This window comes from Erpetoichthys calabaricus, chromosome 2 (genome assembly GCF_900747795.2).
Source record: "Erpetoichthys calabaricus chromosome 2, fErpCal1.3, whole genome shotgun sequence".
Lineage (NCBI taxonomy): Eukaryota > Metazoa > Chordata > Cladistia > Polypteriformes > Polypteridae > Erpetoichthys > Erpetoichthys calabaricus.
In genome coordinates this window covers 157,694,895-157,710,933 of record NC_041395.2, presented here as the reverse complement: position 1 = coordinate 157,710,933, position 16,039 = coordinate 157,694,895, and the positions used below count along the sequence as shown (strand labels likewise).

Genomic DNA, 16,039 nt, shown 5'->3' with positions numbered 1-16,039 from the left:
GTGGCCAATGTCTTTCCCATTCCCACAAGTCACAACACAATCCCACTAGGCACAATCACAGCACAATACTCTTTTTCTCTTTTCTTTGTCTCCCTCATCCCGACTCTGGCTCACCGAGTACTGTCTGCTGGCTCCTTTTATATTTTACCTGGAAGTGCGCCAGGTGCTTGATGACCTACTTCTGGCAGCACTTCCAGGTGTGGTGAATGGATCGCCCATATGGACTCTGGAGCAGCTGCAGCTCCCCCTGGTGGTGCCCCCAGATCCCAACAGGGCTGTAGACATCTCCATCTCCCATGAACCCTGTGGGTGTCCAAGGCACCGTTGCAACCCATGGGGGCTGCCATCTAGCATCCCGGGGGAGGTAATAATGTTCTGCCAATGCTTGCTCCCCTGTCCTCTCAGTGAAGAGGCGTCCCGGCCAGGCAAGGACCGCAGCTGTCTGTGACACCCATTTTCCAGTCAGTTGAGATGACGCCAGTCTCCCAAATGGAAGCAAAGATTGCTTAGAATGCCAGGAGGACAGGCTTACCACCAGCCTGGAGAAGTTCAGGTTCAAGATGTATTAAATGTGCAAAGTGAACTATTTCTTTCTTCTGTACTGCATATGAAGAATGTGAAACTGACATTCATGGTGTTTCATAGACTTTTAAAAGAGTATGCATAATCTGTCCCGTTTTTTATAGTTTTATGTGGAGAAAAGGCTCAAGTAACATGTCAAAGAAGTATTTGATCTAGCATATACATAATTTTGTTTTTTAATTTTGCTTTTTAAAAATTGTTTTATGTTTTTGAGAAGCAGAACATTACAATGGCATATTACCCATTAAAAAAGACAATGTAAACCTAGCAGATACAATTTATCTAAAAATCAATATAGAGAAAACAAAAGAAAAAAAGAAATACAAAGGAGAAAAAAAGCAAAACAAGATTCAACTCCCACCCAAATGAAAGATTAAAAGAACAGAGGTACAAGCAAAAAAAAAATCTAACCTTGTTAATAAACGCAAGAACGTTAATTTAGAAAGCAAAGATGTGGTCCACAAAGGCACTGACCAGCATTTAGTCATAGTGTATATGCTTACATACACCACATATACTGTATATACTGACTAACAGATCTGCTGTTGTTTCAGTTTTGGCATCTGGCATTGCTTATATTTCTCATTTGACAGCTTTTTCTTTTTTTTAACATTACTCTTCAGCTTTCTACACTGATTGTCAATGGCTATTTTGCAGTGCTATTTTAATTCAATACCGTAAAGGATAATGAAAATAATAGTGCATGTATATACAATATTTCTGTATTGGCATCAAAAATGAACTGCTTTCTGTTCCATGTTGTATTTGACTCTGATTTTGACTGTTTACTCTTAATTCACATCTGCTTTAAAATTATGATTCCATCCACACTAAGCAATGCATTTTCATTTAGCATAACCATTTACTGTACCTCTTGTAATAGAGAGCAGTATATCAAGGATTATATACACAATTTTTAGGGGGTGATTCATAACACAAAGCCACAACCTTAGCTTTAAGACTTGAAGCCCTAAATTGCAAAGTGATGTTCATGGGTTGCTTTCTTCACCGACTGGAATGCTATTGTGGCTTCAGCTGCATTTATTTTAACTGCCACAGCAAATTTTCAGGATTTTTCAAACTGTTTTAAAATTATTAACCAAAAATTGAAATGCTAAATTTAGCAAGATTACCAGTGAGTAAAATAAGTATTAAACCAATATGCTTATGTCGTATACATGTGAAAATTAATAATACAGAGGGTTACCGCATGTGACGTGCTGAGCCTACCTGGCACTTATAGAAAAAGTTTTTAGATATGTCTGCCCAACCTTTTGGGATATCAAGACTTCTCTTATCAAGAATCTATTGTTGAATGGAAGACCCCATTCAGCAATAGTGGTGGTGTGACAGATCAACAAAATTGCTTCAATATGTTGTACAAAGAGTACCAAAGTATTAATTAGAAGCACACTGGTTCAGCTTATCACCTTGATATTTATCCCTTTCAGCCTCAAGTGCTCTTATTTATCTTGTTTTCACTACTTATATGAATTCATGTTCTTGGTGGATCTGTTGCAAGATGGACTAGATCAGGCATGTCAAACACGCGGCCTGTAACAGAAATCTGTGCGGCCCGCATGACAGATCCTAGTTAGCACTAAACTTGTACAAAATGATTACTATCGTTTGTGATTGAATCATTCTGCATCTTTGGCATTACTTATTGACTTTTCTTACTTCTACCGTCTGACAAAAGCGCGTTTTCCCATGGCATTACGGTACCGGAAACGTCATCTGCTAGTATAGACACGAGCCTTGTCCAAAGTTAATGAGCCGCGATGTCGCAACTGAAGTGCTAGGCTGCAGCAGCCTGGCAGCAGGGGCAGCCTTAGGCATGAGCAAACTGTGCACCTGCACAGGGGCGCCACACCAATATATATTGAATATAAAACAGAAAGAGAAAATAACGACACAGCTGAGGGCAATGTGGCCGAATAACATTGTGTTTTTGTTAATTAGTACGCTGTATTTACTAATGTCACTCGAGTCGGAGCAGTAAGCTTATATGTAGTATTATAACGTTCTGCCGTAATGAGAATATCATGGGCCACCACTTGGTTTTCAAGTTACGGACACGCGCATATAGAAGCGTGTCATGAGCACGAGGCAGCTATGTAGTGTCTGCAATGGATGTGGCCATCTGCCTTGCATAAGATACCATATTGACATTGGTGGGAGAAGGGGCCACCGATTCTTTCTCTGCCCAGGGCCGCCAAGAGCCTAGAGCCGCCCTTGCAGGCTACACTACTGGCTGGGCTGCTGAGACTGGCTACTGGGCAGAACTGACCATCACGAGTAGTAATAGCTCGCATATTTTCACGTTTTTTTCCTCTAGTTTTATGTAATTTTGTGCTAGCGTTGTAACGAACAGTTAGTGCAGACTACAGCTGAAGATCTGAAGTGGACGCGAGAAGTTGGTGAGCTGTTTATTAACAAATTTTTGTGATTTTGAGTTTGTAAAATTAGTGTAGGTCAGGGGGCTTTTTTGCATATCGGCTTATTTTACAATATAAACTTTGAAGTAAACTTAGTAAAGTAAAATTTGATTTTTGGAGGATTTATTTTCCAACTTGAATTACTGAGCAATGAATTCAGTGAGCGATTTTGTAATTTCAGTTCACACGAACAGGACTTTGTGTTGTTTACGTCACCATACTCTTACAACGTTGAGAATGTGCCTGAGAATATCCAAATGGAATTGATTGAACTACAGTCAGATTCTATTCTGAAGACAAAATATAACAAAGTTGGTGTGCCGGGCTTGTATGCTTACCTGTCACCCTCGTATGTGCAGATCCGTAAGTTGGCATCGAGAGTACTGTCTATGTTCGGAAGCACTTACCTTTATGAACAATTGTTTTTGTTAATGAAAGCTACCAAAACCCCACATCGCTCAAGACTTACCGTCGAGCACCTCTCATCCCTCATAAAAGTTGCAGCTGCACAAGATTTCAAGCCCGATATTGATGAACTGGTTACTAACAAGAGATGCCAAGTGTCAGGACAAAAGAAATAGATCTTACACTGTAAGACTCCTATATAAGCAATGAATATTGTAGCTGCGTTTTCCCAAAGTTACCAAAGTTCAGCAGCACTAACTTAAAAAATGGGATTCAACAAAAGCCTGACGCGCAGAAATGATTCCACAGACAAAATATCTTCGTTTTTAAAAGTTAGATAGATAGATAGATAGATAGATAGATAGATAGATAGATAGATAGATAGATAGATAGATAGATAGATAGATAGATAGATAGATAGATAGATAGATAGATAGATACTTTATTAATCCCAATGGGAAATTCACATACTCCAGCAGCAAAAAAATATACATTAAAGAGTAATAAAAATGCAGGTAAAAAAAAACAGACAATAACTTGAATAATGTTCAACGTTTACCCTCCCCCGGTGGAATTGAAGAGTCGCATAGTTTGGGGGAGGAATGATCTTCTCAGTCTGTCAGTGGAGCAGGACAGTGACAGCAGTCTGTCACTGAAGCTGCTCCTCTGTCTGGAGATGACACTGTTTAATGGATGTAGTGGATTCTCCATAATTGATAGGAGCCTGCTGAGTGCCCGTTGCTCTGCTACAGATGTCAAACTGTCCAGCTCTATGCCAACAATAGAGCCTGCCTTCCTCACCAGTTTGTCCAGGCGTGAGGCATCCTTCTTCTTAATGCTGCCTCCCCAGCACACCACTGCGTAGAAGAGGGCACTCGCCACAACCATCTGATAGAACATCTGCAGCATCTTACTGCAGATGTTGAAGGATGCCAGTCTTCTAAGGAAGTACAGACGGCTCTGTCCTTTCTTGCACAGAGAATCAGTATTGGCAGTCCAGTCCAATTTATCGTCCAGCTGCACTCCCAGGTATTTATAGGTTTGTACCCGCTGCACACAGTCACCTCTGATGATCACGGGGTCCATGAGGGGCCTGGGTCTCCTAAAATCCACCACCAGTTCCTTAGTTTTGCTGGTGTTCAGTTGTAGGTGGTTTAAGTCGCACCATTTAACAAAGACCTTGATGAGGTTTCTATACTCCTCCTCCTGCCCACTCCTGATGCAGCCCACGATAGCAGTGTCATCAGCGAACTTTTGCACATGGCAGGACTCCGAGTTATATTGGAAGTCCGATGTATATAGGCTGAACAGGACCGGAGAAAGTACAGTCCCCTGCGGTGCTCCTGTGTTGCTGACCACGATGTCAGATCTGCAATTCCCGAGACGCACATACTGAGGTCTGTTTGTAAGATAGTCCACGATCCATGCCACCAGGTATGAATCTACTCCCATCTCTGTCAGCTTGTCCCTAAGGAGCAGAGGTTGGATGGTGTTGAAGGCGCTAGAGAAGTCTAGAAACATAATTCTTACAGCGCCACTGCCTCTGTCCAAGTGGGAGAGGGATCGGTGTAGCATATAGATGATGGCATCCTCCGCTCCCACCTTCTCCTGGTATGCAAACTGCAGAGGGTCGAGAGCGTGTTGGACCTGTGGCCTCAGGTGGTGAAGCAGCAGCTGCTCCATGGTCTTCATCACATGTGATGTTAGAGCGACAGGCCGGAAGTCATTCAGCTCACCAGGACGTGATACCTTTGGGACTGGGGTGATGCAAGATGTTTTCCAAAGCCTCGGGACTCTCCCCTGTTCCAGGCTCAGGTTGAAGATGCGCTGTAGAGGACCCCCCAGCTCTGATGCACAGACCTTCAGCAGTCGTTGCGATACTCCATCTGGACCTGCTGCTTTGCTGGCACGAAGTTTCCTCAGCTCTCTGCTCACTTGCGCTGCTGTAATTGTGGGTGGGGATGTCTCTCCTATGCTGGTATCAGCAGAAGGATGTGTAGAGAGTGCAGTACTCCGAGGTGAGAGTGAGAGTGGGTTAGGGTGGTCAAACCTGTTAAAGAAGTTGTTCATTTGGTTTACTCTCTTCACGTCTCTCTCGATGGTGGCACCCCGCTTCGAGCTGCAGCCAGTGATGATCTTCATCCCATCCCACACTTCCTTCATGCTGTTGTTCTGCAACTTCTGCTCCAGCTTTCTCCTGTACTGCTCCTTCGCCGCACTGAGCTGGACTCGGAGTTTCTTCTGCACATGCTTAAGCTCATGCTGATCACCGTCTTTAAAAGCCCTTTTCTTCTGGTTCAAAAGGCCCTTGATGTCACTTGTAATCCATGGCTTGTTGTTAGCATAGCAGCGTACAGTTCTCACTGGAACTACAGTGTCCATACAGAAGTTGATGTAGTCAGTAGTGCAGTCAACAACCTCCTCAATGTTCTCACTATGTGATCCCTGTTAGTTAAGTTTCAAAGTAAAACAGTTCAAACAAAAAGAAAATTAAAATAGCAAAAAATGGAAAAAATGTATAATAAGAAAAATTCAGTTCTAAGCTTAATCTTGTTACATTTTAAATCGTTACTATTCACTTATCGTTTCTGAACCATTTCTAGACGTTTCTGAACCATTTGAAGACGGTCAGAAAACTGTATGCTTATCCCATCTCTGAGTAGAAAATGGGTCTTTCAAGTCCCTGTTTACTGGGACCTGTTCTAAACAGAACTAGAGCTTATTATCACACTGTTTCTCAGTTATAGCAAGAAGGTTCTATCTCTTATTAACTTATAGGGGGAAAAGACTATACCATTGTTTATGACTATGGAAGAAATTATATTCTATTCAAATTAAGCAAACATTAATATGAGTTTAACTCAAAACTTTAACTTTCTGAGATTGGCTCTTACAAATATAATATAATGAATATAATATAATAATATAAGGACCTAGCTAAAAGGCTAAGAATCTCGCTGTTGTATGGAGATTGTATGGAAATAAATTGCTTTTCTTTAAACTTTAAACTTTAAGTGTTACATTTTTTAAAGTTTTCAGTATGTTACAGTGCAGCCCGCTGACGCACGTATGGCAGTCGAAGCAGCCCACCAATGGTAGTGAGTTTGACATGCCTGCTCTAGTGGGCCCTGTGCTCCCTGCCTGGCACCGTAGAGCTCAATTGGCATTTGCCATAGAACACCAGAATTGGCAGGTCCACCACTGGCGCCTTGTGCTTTTCATAGATGAGAGAAGATTCACTCTGAGCAGATATATCAGACGTGAAAGGGTCTGGAGAAGCCGTGGAGAATGTTTTGCTTCCTGTAACATCGTTCAGCATGACCGGTTTGGTGGTGTGTCAGTGATGGTCTGGGGAGGCATATCCATGGAGGGACGCACAGACCTCTACAAGCTAGACAACGGCACCTTGACTGCCATTAGTATTCGGGATTAAATCCTTGGACCCATTGTCAGACCCTATGCTGGTGCAGTGGGTCCTGGGTTCCTCCTGGTGCACGACAATGCCCGGCCTCATGTGGTGAGAGTATGCAGGCAGTTCCTAGAGGATGAAGGAATTAATACTATTGACTGGCCCCCCACGCTCACCTGACCTAAATCCAATAGAACACCTCTGGGACATTATGTTTCAGTCCATCTGACACCGCCAGGTTGTACCTCAGACTGTCCAGGAGCTCAGTGATGCCCTGGTACAGATCTGGGAGGAGGTACCCCAGGACACCATCAGTCACTGTTAGGCATGGATACAAGCACGTGGGGCCCATACAAACTACCAAGTACGATTTTGAATTGCTGCAATGAAATTTCGGCAAAATCAACTAGCCTGCCACATCATGTTGTCACTTTGATTTTCGGGTTGTCTTTGAATTCAGCCCTCTGTAGGTTGATAATTTTCATTTCCATCAAACGATGTGGTATCCTTTCGTTCCTAACACATTACCCAGTAAATATCAGTATAGATATCCAGCATGATTTTTTTTCCCATTGAGATCTGATGTGTTTTCAAAGTGTTCCTTAAATTGTTTTGAGAAGTTTATGTATTTTTTAAATCTTAAGCCTGAAGAATTTGTCCAAGAATCCTGGTACCAGGCAGTACTATTTCTACCACCTTTCAGGCAATATATGTAATGTTAGAGACATTTTATATAGTCAAGCTTGTAATTTTATATATACTTTTCTCACATACTTTTTAGGCCTAGTAAAATCTTATCAGTGTTTATTTTTCAATATCCTGTTGGTAAAACGCTTACACTTACGGTTTCTGTAGATTGTGGAAAAAAACTTTGACAAATCAGACTTAAACAGGTGGTAAATGACAAAAACAGTGGATTTGTATACTTTTTAAATTATTTTTCATCTAACAAATAATTTTTGGATTGGCCTTAAGAAGTCACAACTGTTTTTGATTACAAACAAACATTTTTCTGTGTGCTTTGATACTAGCCTGGCCATCTTCCTGAACAAAAGCAGTGACAGCAACATATTGTCTGTGACTGTACTGATGCAGATATGGATATCTCTGCTCATTGTACGGTGCCACACTGAGTGCTGCTAGGTCTGTTCCACTTCACTCAAAGGAAAATAAAAGAGAGTGCAAGAACCTAATATATGACTGCTGTTTGTAGTGTTCAGTAAAGCATTGCCATAAATCTCTCCCAGTTAGATGCACATAGATTATGACGTACAATATATAAACTGCAGGGGTATGATAAGTTGCATTTCAGAAGAACAGGTAGGAGTTAACAGGAAACTTGAGCTGTCAACTGGTGTAAGTAATTCAGTCCAGGTGCAGAATCTTGTACAGATCAACGCAAGTGTGGGAAAGCACAGATAATTTGACTGTCTGTTTCATGTAAGTATCTGCAGAAGTTATAAATACAAAATCAACCCCTAAAACAGAATAAATGATAGTTTCAAAACAGTGGGTCTTCTAAAAACAAAATACAATGATGTCCTTTACTTGTCTAGCAATCTTCAAGAGGCAGCCTCGCCCTTTCTAAAATTGTAAAGCCACAATGAGTTTTTCCACGTTACGGTATACAGTGCCTTCATTTAGGCTTTCTACCTCTGATTTAGCCCGGTCATGCTTAGTTGTGGTTTTTCAGTGAAAATCTTACATATATGCTTTGTAATTTAACTTTATTTTCATCTCCTCATCATTTATTCCCTTTCCATTTCCTCACGTCAGCTCTGACATATCTCGGCTTAAATGTCTCATTGAGTAAGATATGAGGGCCTCTTAATGATGGTACCATATGTCCTACCACTACCCATGGCATAGTGAAACCCTACAATTTAGCATAACTGCAGATTACCGTATTGAGCTATAAAATGCCAGACATACTAATAAGTCCTACACTGTTTTCATCCCTTAGTTTAGAAACTCAGAACAATTTCCAGCTATTACAAATGGGACCTCACCCAAAATCGCAAAAGTTCAAAGAGTTCTCAGACTTTTGGAAAGCCTGTGCATTGTCTGAATCATTTTCTAAATGCCATTCTCACATTAGAACATTGAGAGTTTTGGTCTGCTTTAGGAAAAAAGAGGAACTTGTATGAAGAGGTCACAAGTTCAACAAATATACTTGGGCAGTCATGTCACCTCAAATTGCCAATGATTATTTTATATAGAACTTCATTGTGTATTCTTCAAAGTGCTTATACCAATATTGAAAAACTTACATTTATCTGCTCAGCTTCACCATACTATCATACAAACTTAATACTTAAGGGTGCACAACCCAGTCTTTGCTAATTTAGATGAACCAAAAAATAATGATGGAGGTTAAATGAGCATGTTTTGATCCTGATTTTGTGATGTGATACCCTACACAAAGAGAATGATCAAAATGAAGAGCCTGCACAGAGACTAACTGCATTTTAAACAAAACAAAAAAAACAGCCCAGAGATCATAAGAAAGAAGTATCAAGCAAAAGTAAGACTCTTAACACCTGGCCTGAGTTAGTGAATGTTAGCTTTGTATCACACTGTTATATTGTCAAATACAGGACACAGAAGTGTAATTCCCACAAAGGTGCTTAATGAACTAATGTTTGGATTATCTCAATTTATACTTTTAGTTTTTATATAGGTAGAACTATAAAGTATAATAATAGGCTACATTATTTTAAATAGGCTTACAGATGGTAAAGACGAAACACAAGTCCCGGACTGCTTGTCACATAAAGACTAGGACACACTGCCTAAAAAGGGTACCTGGTGTCTGGCACATTACATGACATTGGAGTTCATGAGTGCAGTGGAACAATGGGTCTTTAGTGGGTGTTTTGAGGCTAGTTATCCCAAACCTTTACTAGGAATTTTTCAGATTTTAGAACTAGTATGTAAAAGGCAATTTTGCTAACAATGCAACATGAAGACAAAACAAAAAAAAATCTGGTTTGTTGGCTAAGCAGATGTAGAGTAGCATTCAAGATTACATGTTGAACTTTGCAAGCTGGAGTCTGGAAGTCTTTGATTAAGTTACTTTGTTGTCAAATAAGTCACATATAGTCATACAGTGTATGCCTGGTTTACTACTTTCAATGCACAGTACTACATAAAGAAACTTGGAATAAATCTCATGATATAAAGGGAAAAAATAGTCTTTAAGCACCCTGTTTATTTTACTTTACTAAGTACATGTCTAGTTACAAAAAAAGTATAGCTGTCAGCTTTTTGTTTCTTAATTGTGATTTTTTTAGGTGCAGTTTGCATTTTAATTTCTTTCCACAGTTCAAATCATGATGTTAGATAAAGTGATAGTGATGTGTGTTTGAATGTTTTTAGATCTCACAAAAACCCACAATGGCTTAGTCAAAACTGAAGAAGTGCGATTAGGAAATGAAAAGCCCAAAATGAATAGTCAATATTGTTGTTGATGAAATAGGCTAGGGTCTTTTTTTTGTATTATATATTTTAATTTTATTGAATTTTTTAAAATCAAATAACATTCCATACAAATAATTAGAGTTTTACAAAAAGAAAAAAAAAGAAAAAGGTTCAAAACAAATCAACCCCCACCCCTGAGAAAGAGAGCAAGGCCAACAGTATAAAACTTTATGCTAGTAAAGACAAATGAATAGATAAAATAATAAATGAATAGAGATAAATGGAGTAAAAGAGGGGAGAGAACATGCTTCATCAATTGAAATGCTTATTCTAAAATGTTATTGATTAGATCCTGCCAGGTTTTGAAAAAGTTTTGTACAGATCCTCAAAGTGCAAATTTGATTTTTTTTCCAGTTTCAAATAGTATATCACATCAGTTACCCACTGACTTAGAATAGGTGAGTTAGGATTCTTCCAACTGAGCAAGATAAGTCTACGTGCCAATAGTGTAGTAAAGGCAACCACAGTTTGTTTGTCCTTCTCCACTTTAAGCCCGTCTGGAAGTACACCAAACACAGCTGTTAGTGGATTAGGAGGGATTGTGACATCTAAGCTGTCTGAAAAGCATTTAAAGATTTTGGCCGAAAATTATGTTCATTTGGTGCAGGCCTAAAACATGTGACCCAGTGAGGCCAGAGCTCGATTGCAGCGTTCACAGGTTGGGTCTTGCCCTGGAAATGTTTTGGACAGTTTTAAACGAGAGAAATGCACTCGATATATAATTTTAAGGTGAATAATTCTATGCTTTGCGCATATGGAGCTTCAGTGAATTCTGTGCATTGCTACTTTCCATTCCTTTTCTGAAATATTGAGTAAGAGATTCTTTTCTCACTTTTCTCTTGGATCTTTGAAAGGGAGGAACTGTAAAATAGTTTTATATATTACAGAAATGCTGTCTGAGTCCTCGAGACTGACCCAATATTTTTTCTGGTATAGAGGTAGGTGGGAGGTGAGGAAAATTGGACAGGTTCTGTTTAACAAAGTTTCAGATTTAAAATTAGTGAAAGAAATGTGTTGCTGGTAAGTTAAATTTGGAGTGTAATTGTTTGTAGGATGCAAAAACATTGTCTATGTACAGATCTCTAAGTGATTTAATCCCAGATGTTTTCCAGGTATTAAAAACTGCGTATGTTTGAGAGGGTGGGAAAAGGTGGTTCTTTTGCAGTGATGCCACAGATGAAAGCTTATCTATCTTAAAATACTTTCTACATTGATTCCATATTCTGATTGAGTGAAACACAATTGAGTTGTTAGAATATTGGCGATAACTTGTATTTATAGGGGTACAAAGCAAGGAATATAAAGAAGTACTACAGGATTTTATTTCTATTGTGGACCAAGTCTATGTATGTTCATCTATTTCTGTCCATGTCCAAGTTTTTATAGTTTGTATGTTTGCTGCCCAGTAATAAAATTGAAAGTTAGGTAGAGCCATGCCACCTTAGGTCTTTGTAGGTTCGCCCTTTGGATACGTGGATGTTTTGAATTCCAAATAAATGAGGTTATGGTTGAGACTAATTTCTTAAAAAGTTATCTATTTATGTATATTGGAATGTTTTTAAATAAAAAAAGGAGCTTAGGAAGGATATTCATCTTAACAATGTTAATTCTTCCAGCTAAAGTGAGATGAAGGCTTGACCATCTATACAAGTCTTGCTTAATTTTTTCCATACAGATGGCAAAATTTTGTTGATAAAGAGCTTTATATTTAATTGTGATATTTACCCCTAGGTATTTAAACCGATACGCGATGATTAAAGGGAAGGTATCCAATCTAATATTGTATGCTTGAGAATTCACTGGGAAGAGCACACTTTTATTCAAATTGATTCTGAGACCAGAAATCTTTTGAAATTCTGTTAGTGCTGTTAGGACTGCAGGTACAGTATTTTGTGAGTCTGATATATACAGTACCATATCATCTGCATATAGAGAAACTTTCTGTTCCAGTCCTTCTCTGATAATCCTATCTCAATAGAGGCTAGGGTCTTATACTAAAAGACCCAACAAAAAAGAAACCAACAAAACTAGAGACTCTGAGCCAGCTTCATAGTCAAACAAAACATTGCCAAATGTCCTATCACTACCTCATCTTAATTACCCCAAATTACCACTGAAGAAATAAATTATTTTTTAAGAAAATCCAAAACTCATGTACATGCTGTTGGGTGCCACTATGTTACTGTATATAAGCAGAGAACGATAATGTGCTACAGATCTAACCAGCAGTTGACAAACAATGAGCATAGCAACTGTTAATAACAACGAATTGGCCTGCAAATGTGGATTCAAAATGGCAGAAACTATGTGAAAAAAAACAAAATACAATATATGTATTGTAGAATAAAAATATATACACATACACTAAAATAAACATGTAAACATTACAAAAATGGCAAAAACGTTCAGGGATGTCTGCACTGCATGTTCACAACAGTAGGAAGGTGAATGTGCCCTACCATACCACCGGTGACTGCTTTATTTGTTTAAACAGCAAATGCATACAGCCCTTTGTGCCAGCTGTCAGAAATATATTGTATTGAGTCAATGTAGAGTATCTGTCAAAGTAGTCACACACATACACATTGTTGATTAATTCTGAGCAGTGCTGACACCAACTTCAGTTTACAAACAGTAGCTTCAAAATTACACAAAAATGGCAATTATATTTTGAAAGAATGTTACTGTATAAATATAAGAATCTAAAGCCTAACCTATTTTGCTTCTTGTTGGCTATAAATAAATGGCAATGCTTAGTCATCTGACCTGCAAATCCACTTTAAATTAATGCATTTGCCAATTATTGCAGGAATCATTGGATATGCACCTTACATCAGCCAGATTGTGCAACAGTGGGAGCTGCAAGATAATGATGATGATCAGCTTTTTTACTCCAAAATATATCTTGATCCATTGCAAAGGGTAAGAAAAAACAATATAAAATATTTGGTGAATGTAATTATTTTTATGGTGATTTGACTGAAATTATTTGATTGATTACTTTGTTTACTTTTGCATGTTCCATCAATAATGAAATAAAACACTTTTTTATGAAATATGAACAAAAAGTTTTAGAATTTGTAATGTTTTAGTATATTGCCATAGTTATCTACAACCATCAGAGACAATTCCAGTAGTCTCTTCAAAAAAACGTTTATTTGGAGATTGAACCCAGTTTATAAAATCTAATGTAGTGTGACAGGTTTATATTGCTCCTGTTATAGTTCATAGCTCTCTAGTCCTGAACCTACAAATTTACACAATTCAGCCCTAGCAGTATACATGAAACACAAGGGAATGCCAAGCTAGGTTAATAGTTTTGTTACTTTTCTGATTATTGCAACACACTCAAGCCTTTTTGTAATAGTAATATAGTTTATATTTTATTATATTATCCATCCATTTTCCATCCCGCTGAATCCGAACACAGGGTTACGGGGGTCTGCTGGAGCCATTCCCAGCCAACACAGGGCATAAGGCAGGAAGAAATCCCGGGCAGGGCGCCAAACCACCACAGGACACACACACCAAGCTCACACACTAGGGCCAATTTAGAATCGCCAATCCACCTAACCTGCATGTCTTTGGACTGTGGGAGGAAACCGGAGTGCCCGGAGGAAACCCACGCAGGCACGGGGAGAACATGCAAACTCCATGCAGTGAGGACCCGGGAAACGAACCCAGGTCTCCTTACTGCGAGGCAGCAGCGCTACCACTGTGCCATCGTGCCGCCCGTATTATATTATATTATATTATATTATATTATATTATATTATATTATATTATATTATATTATATTATATTATATAACCTAAATTGAAATTGAGAATATAATGGATTAAGAAATTGTTGTGTTTTTAAAAGTTTACATAAACTTTCTTGGCAGTAACAGCACATTTTAATTTTTTACTTTATAAATTTTAGGAACACCTAAATATGACCCTTGATCACAAGTGCCAGATTTTTCAGAATCTTAATGGTGCAGTTGGTGAGTTACATTTTTTACGCCTGGATTGTGAGATTTTAAAAATAGATTATTCTTCTATTAGGAATTTTTAATGTTTTACGGTACACTAAAGACACTTCCTTTTTTCTTATTACTATTTCTAGATGAAGTCCTCCTGAAATTTGGCACTGAAAGAGTGAGAGCAAGAAACAGCTTATATGACACGTTACCAGTTATAATTCATGGCAACAGAAATACCAAAGTGAGTAGCTTCTACATATGCAACATTATTTTGGGAAACTTATGTGAACTCTTACTGCTGTTGACATTATCATCAAAGGACTGGTCAAACAAATCTTTCCATTTTCCTACTAAAGGCATCAAGCATAACTCCAGCTGTCTTGTTTTGTTATTTTTTTTTTCAAGCATATTACTAAAGATATTTTATTATAATAACCTGATAGCAAACTACATACAAAAACAAGTTAAAGCTATTTAAGCCCATATGACATTTTTGGCTACCACTTCCATATAAATTCCACACAAACATGATTGAGTAGGGGTTAGGTGAGGCCAAATATATAACAGTACAAAAAAGCATTGGAGTCTGAAGTAAACTACAGAGGAACTGTTCTGGTTTATAGTGAGTATACTAACTCATGCTAGCACAGTCCTTGTTGGCAGTTTACATGTTTATAAAACTAAATGAAGTGAACATACAATTGTAAGGTTGATGTCTACTATTCTGTGTGGATTATGCTGTGCTGGTACCTATGCAATGAGCTGATGGTCTGTACCTAAGCAGATCAAAGAACAGTTTAAATGAGGGCCATGAAAAATTTTGAAACTCATACAATACATTTCTTTTCTTGATAGATACACCTGAACTTCCTTGCAAATTACATACCAAATGCCTGGAATTTTAAAAGTGGCTGTGGCATATGTGACAATGATCTCTTTGATTTATCTAAAGTAAAGGTAAGTTCTAAGTTATGCATAATTATTTTTCATTTCATAATAGGTGTTTGACATCAACACTATCACTACAACAAAGCACAGAGAAAACATAATTTACTGAACCAATTAATCTATCAATTTATTATTTTGTCAGCATTGGGTATAAAGTAAGGACAATACTTTACAATGAGCAGACACCACCCATGATAAACGGGTTCTTTAACTTTACAGCCGTAGCCAATAGTCTAATCCTTTTACAAAAATACATTTCAAAATAAATAGCATTCTTTACCACATGGAAAAGTGAGTCGTATTGCTGCTTCGGGATGGTGTTGTTTGTGTTTTGTGATTAGTGTTTGTGTTTTGCTGTTTGGAGCTGTTGTATGTCTGTTTCTGACAAACTCCAAAGGAATACATGAGTATTGGTATGGCATATGTGTTGATGGCTTTAATTGTGTGTCATGCATGTTGGTGTGTTTTAAATGTTTGTGAAAGACACAAAGTATATTTTTGCGTAAGAGTATATTTATTTTGATTGTGTTGTGTAAGTTTGTCCTGTTGGAAACCAAAGTATTTATATACAGTATTATTATTATTATTACTATTATTATTATTAAATTTTAATAGTGAAACACCCTTATTAAAATTGGTGTCTCTTGTTTGTAGTGAGGAATATTTACTTTTTTGTGAATTTCAAGTTCTTTATAATAATTTGGGGGTGGCATGGTCATATATAAGTTTGTGTTGCTGTCCCCCAGTTGAATACCAGCCTAATTAATGTTTATACAGAGTCACCTTTTTGTTTTTTCACACTTTTTCCAA

At 38.1% G+C, this 16,039-nt stretch overlaps 1 protein-coding gene across 2 annotated transcripts in view; it reads left to right on the top strand.

Annotated features, from left to right (window-relative positions):
- plod2 (procollagen-lysine, 2-oxoglutarate 5-dioxygenase 2) overlaps positions 1-16,039 on the top strand; it is a 134,107-nt gene that overhangs the window by 79,449 nt on the left and 38,619 nt on the right. For both annotated transcript variants that reach the window (XM_028794690.2, XM_028794689.2), the window contains exons 5-8: positions 13,124-13,236; positions 14,239-14,302; positions 14,425-14,522; positions 15,137-15,238. In XM_028794690.2, the coding sequence (XP_028650523.1) occupies positions 13,124-13,236; positions 14,239-14,302; positions 14,425-14,522; positions 15,137-15,238 (377 nt within the window). The remainder of the gene's footprint in view (positions 1-13,123; positions 13,237-14,238; positions 14,303-14,424; positions 14,523-15,136; positions 15,239-16,039) is intronic.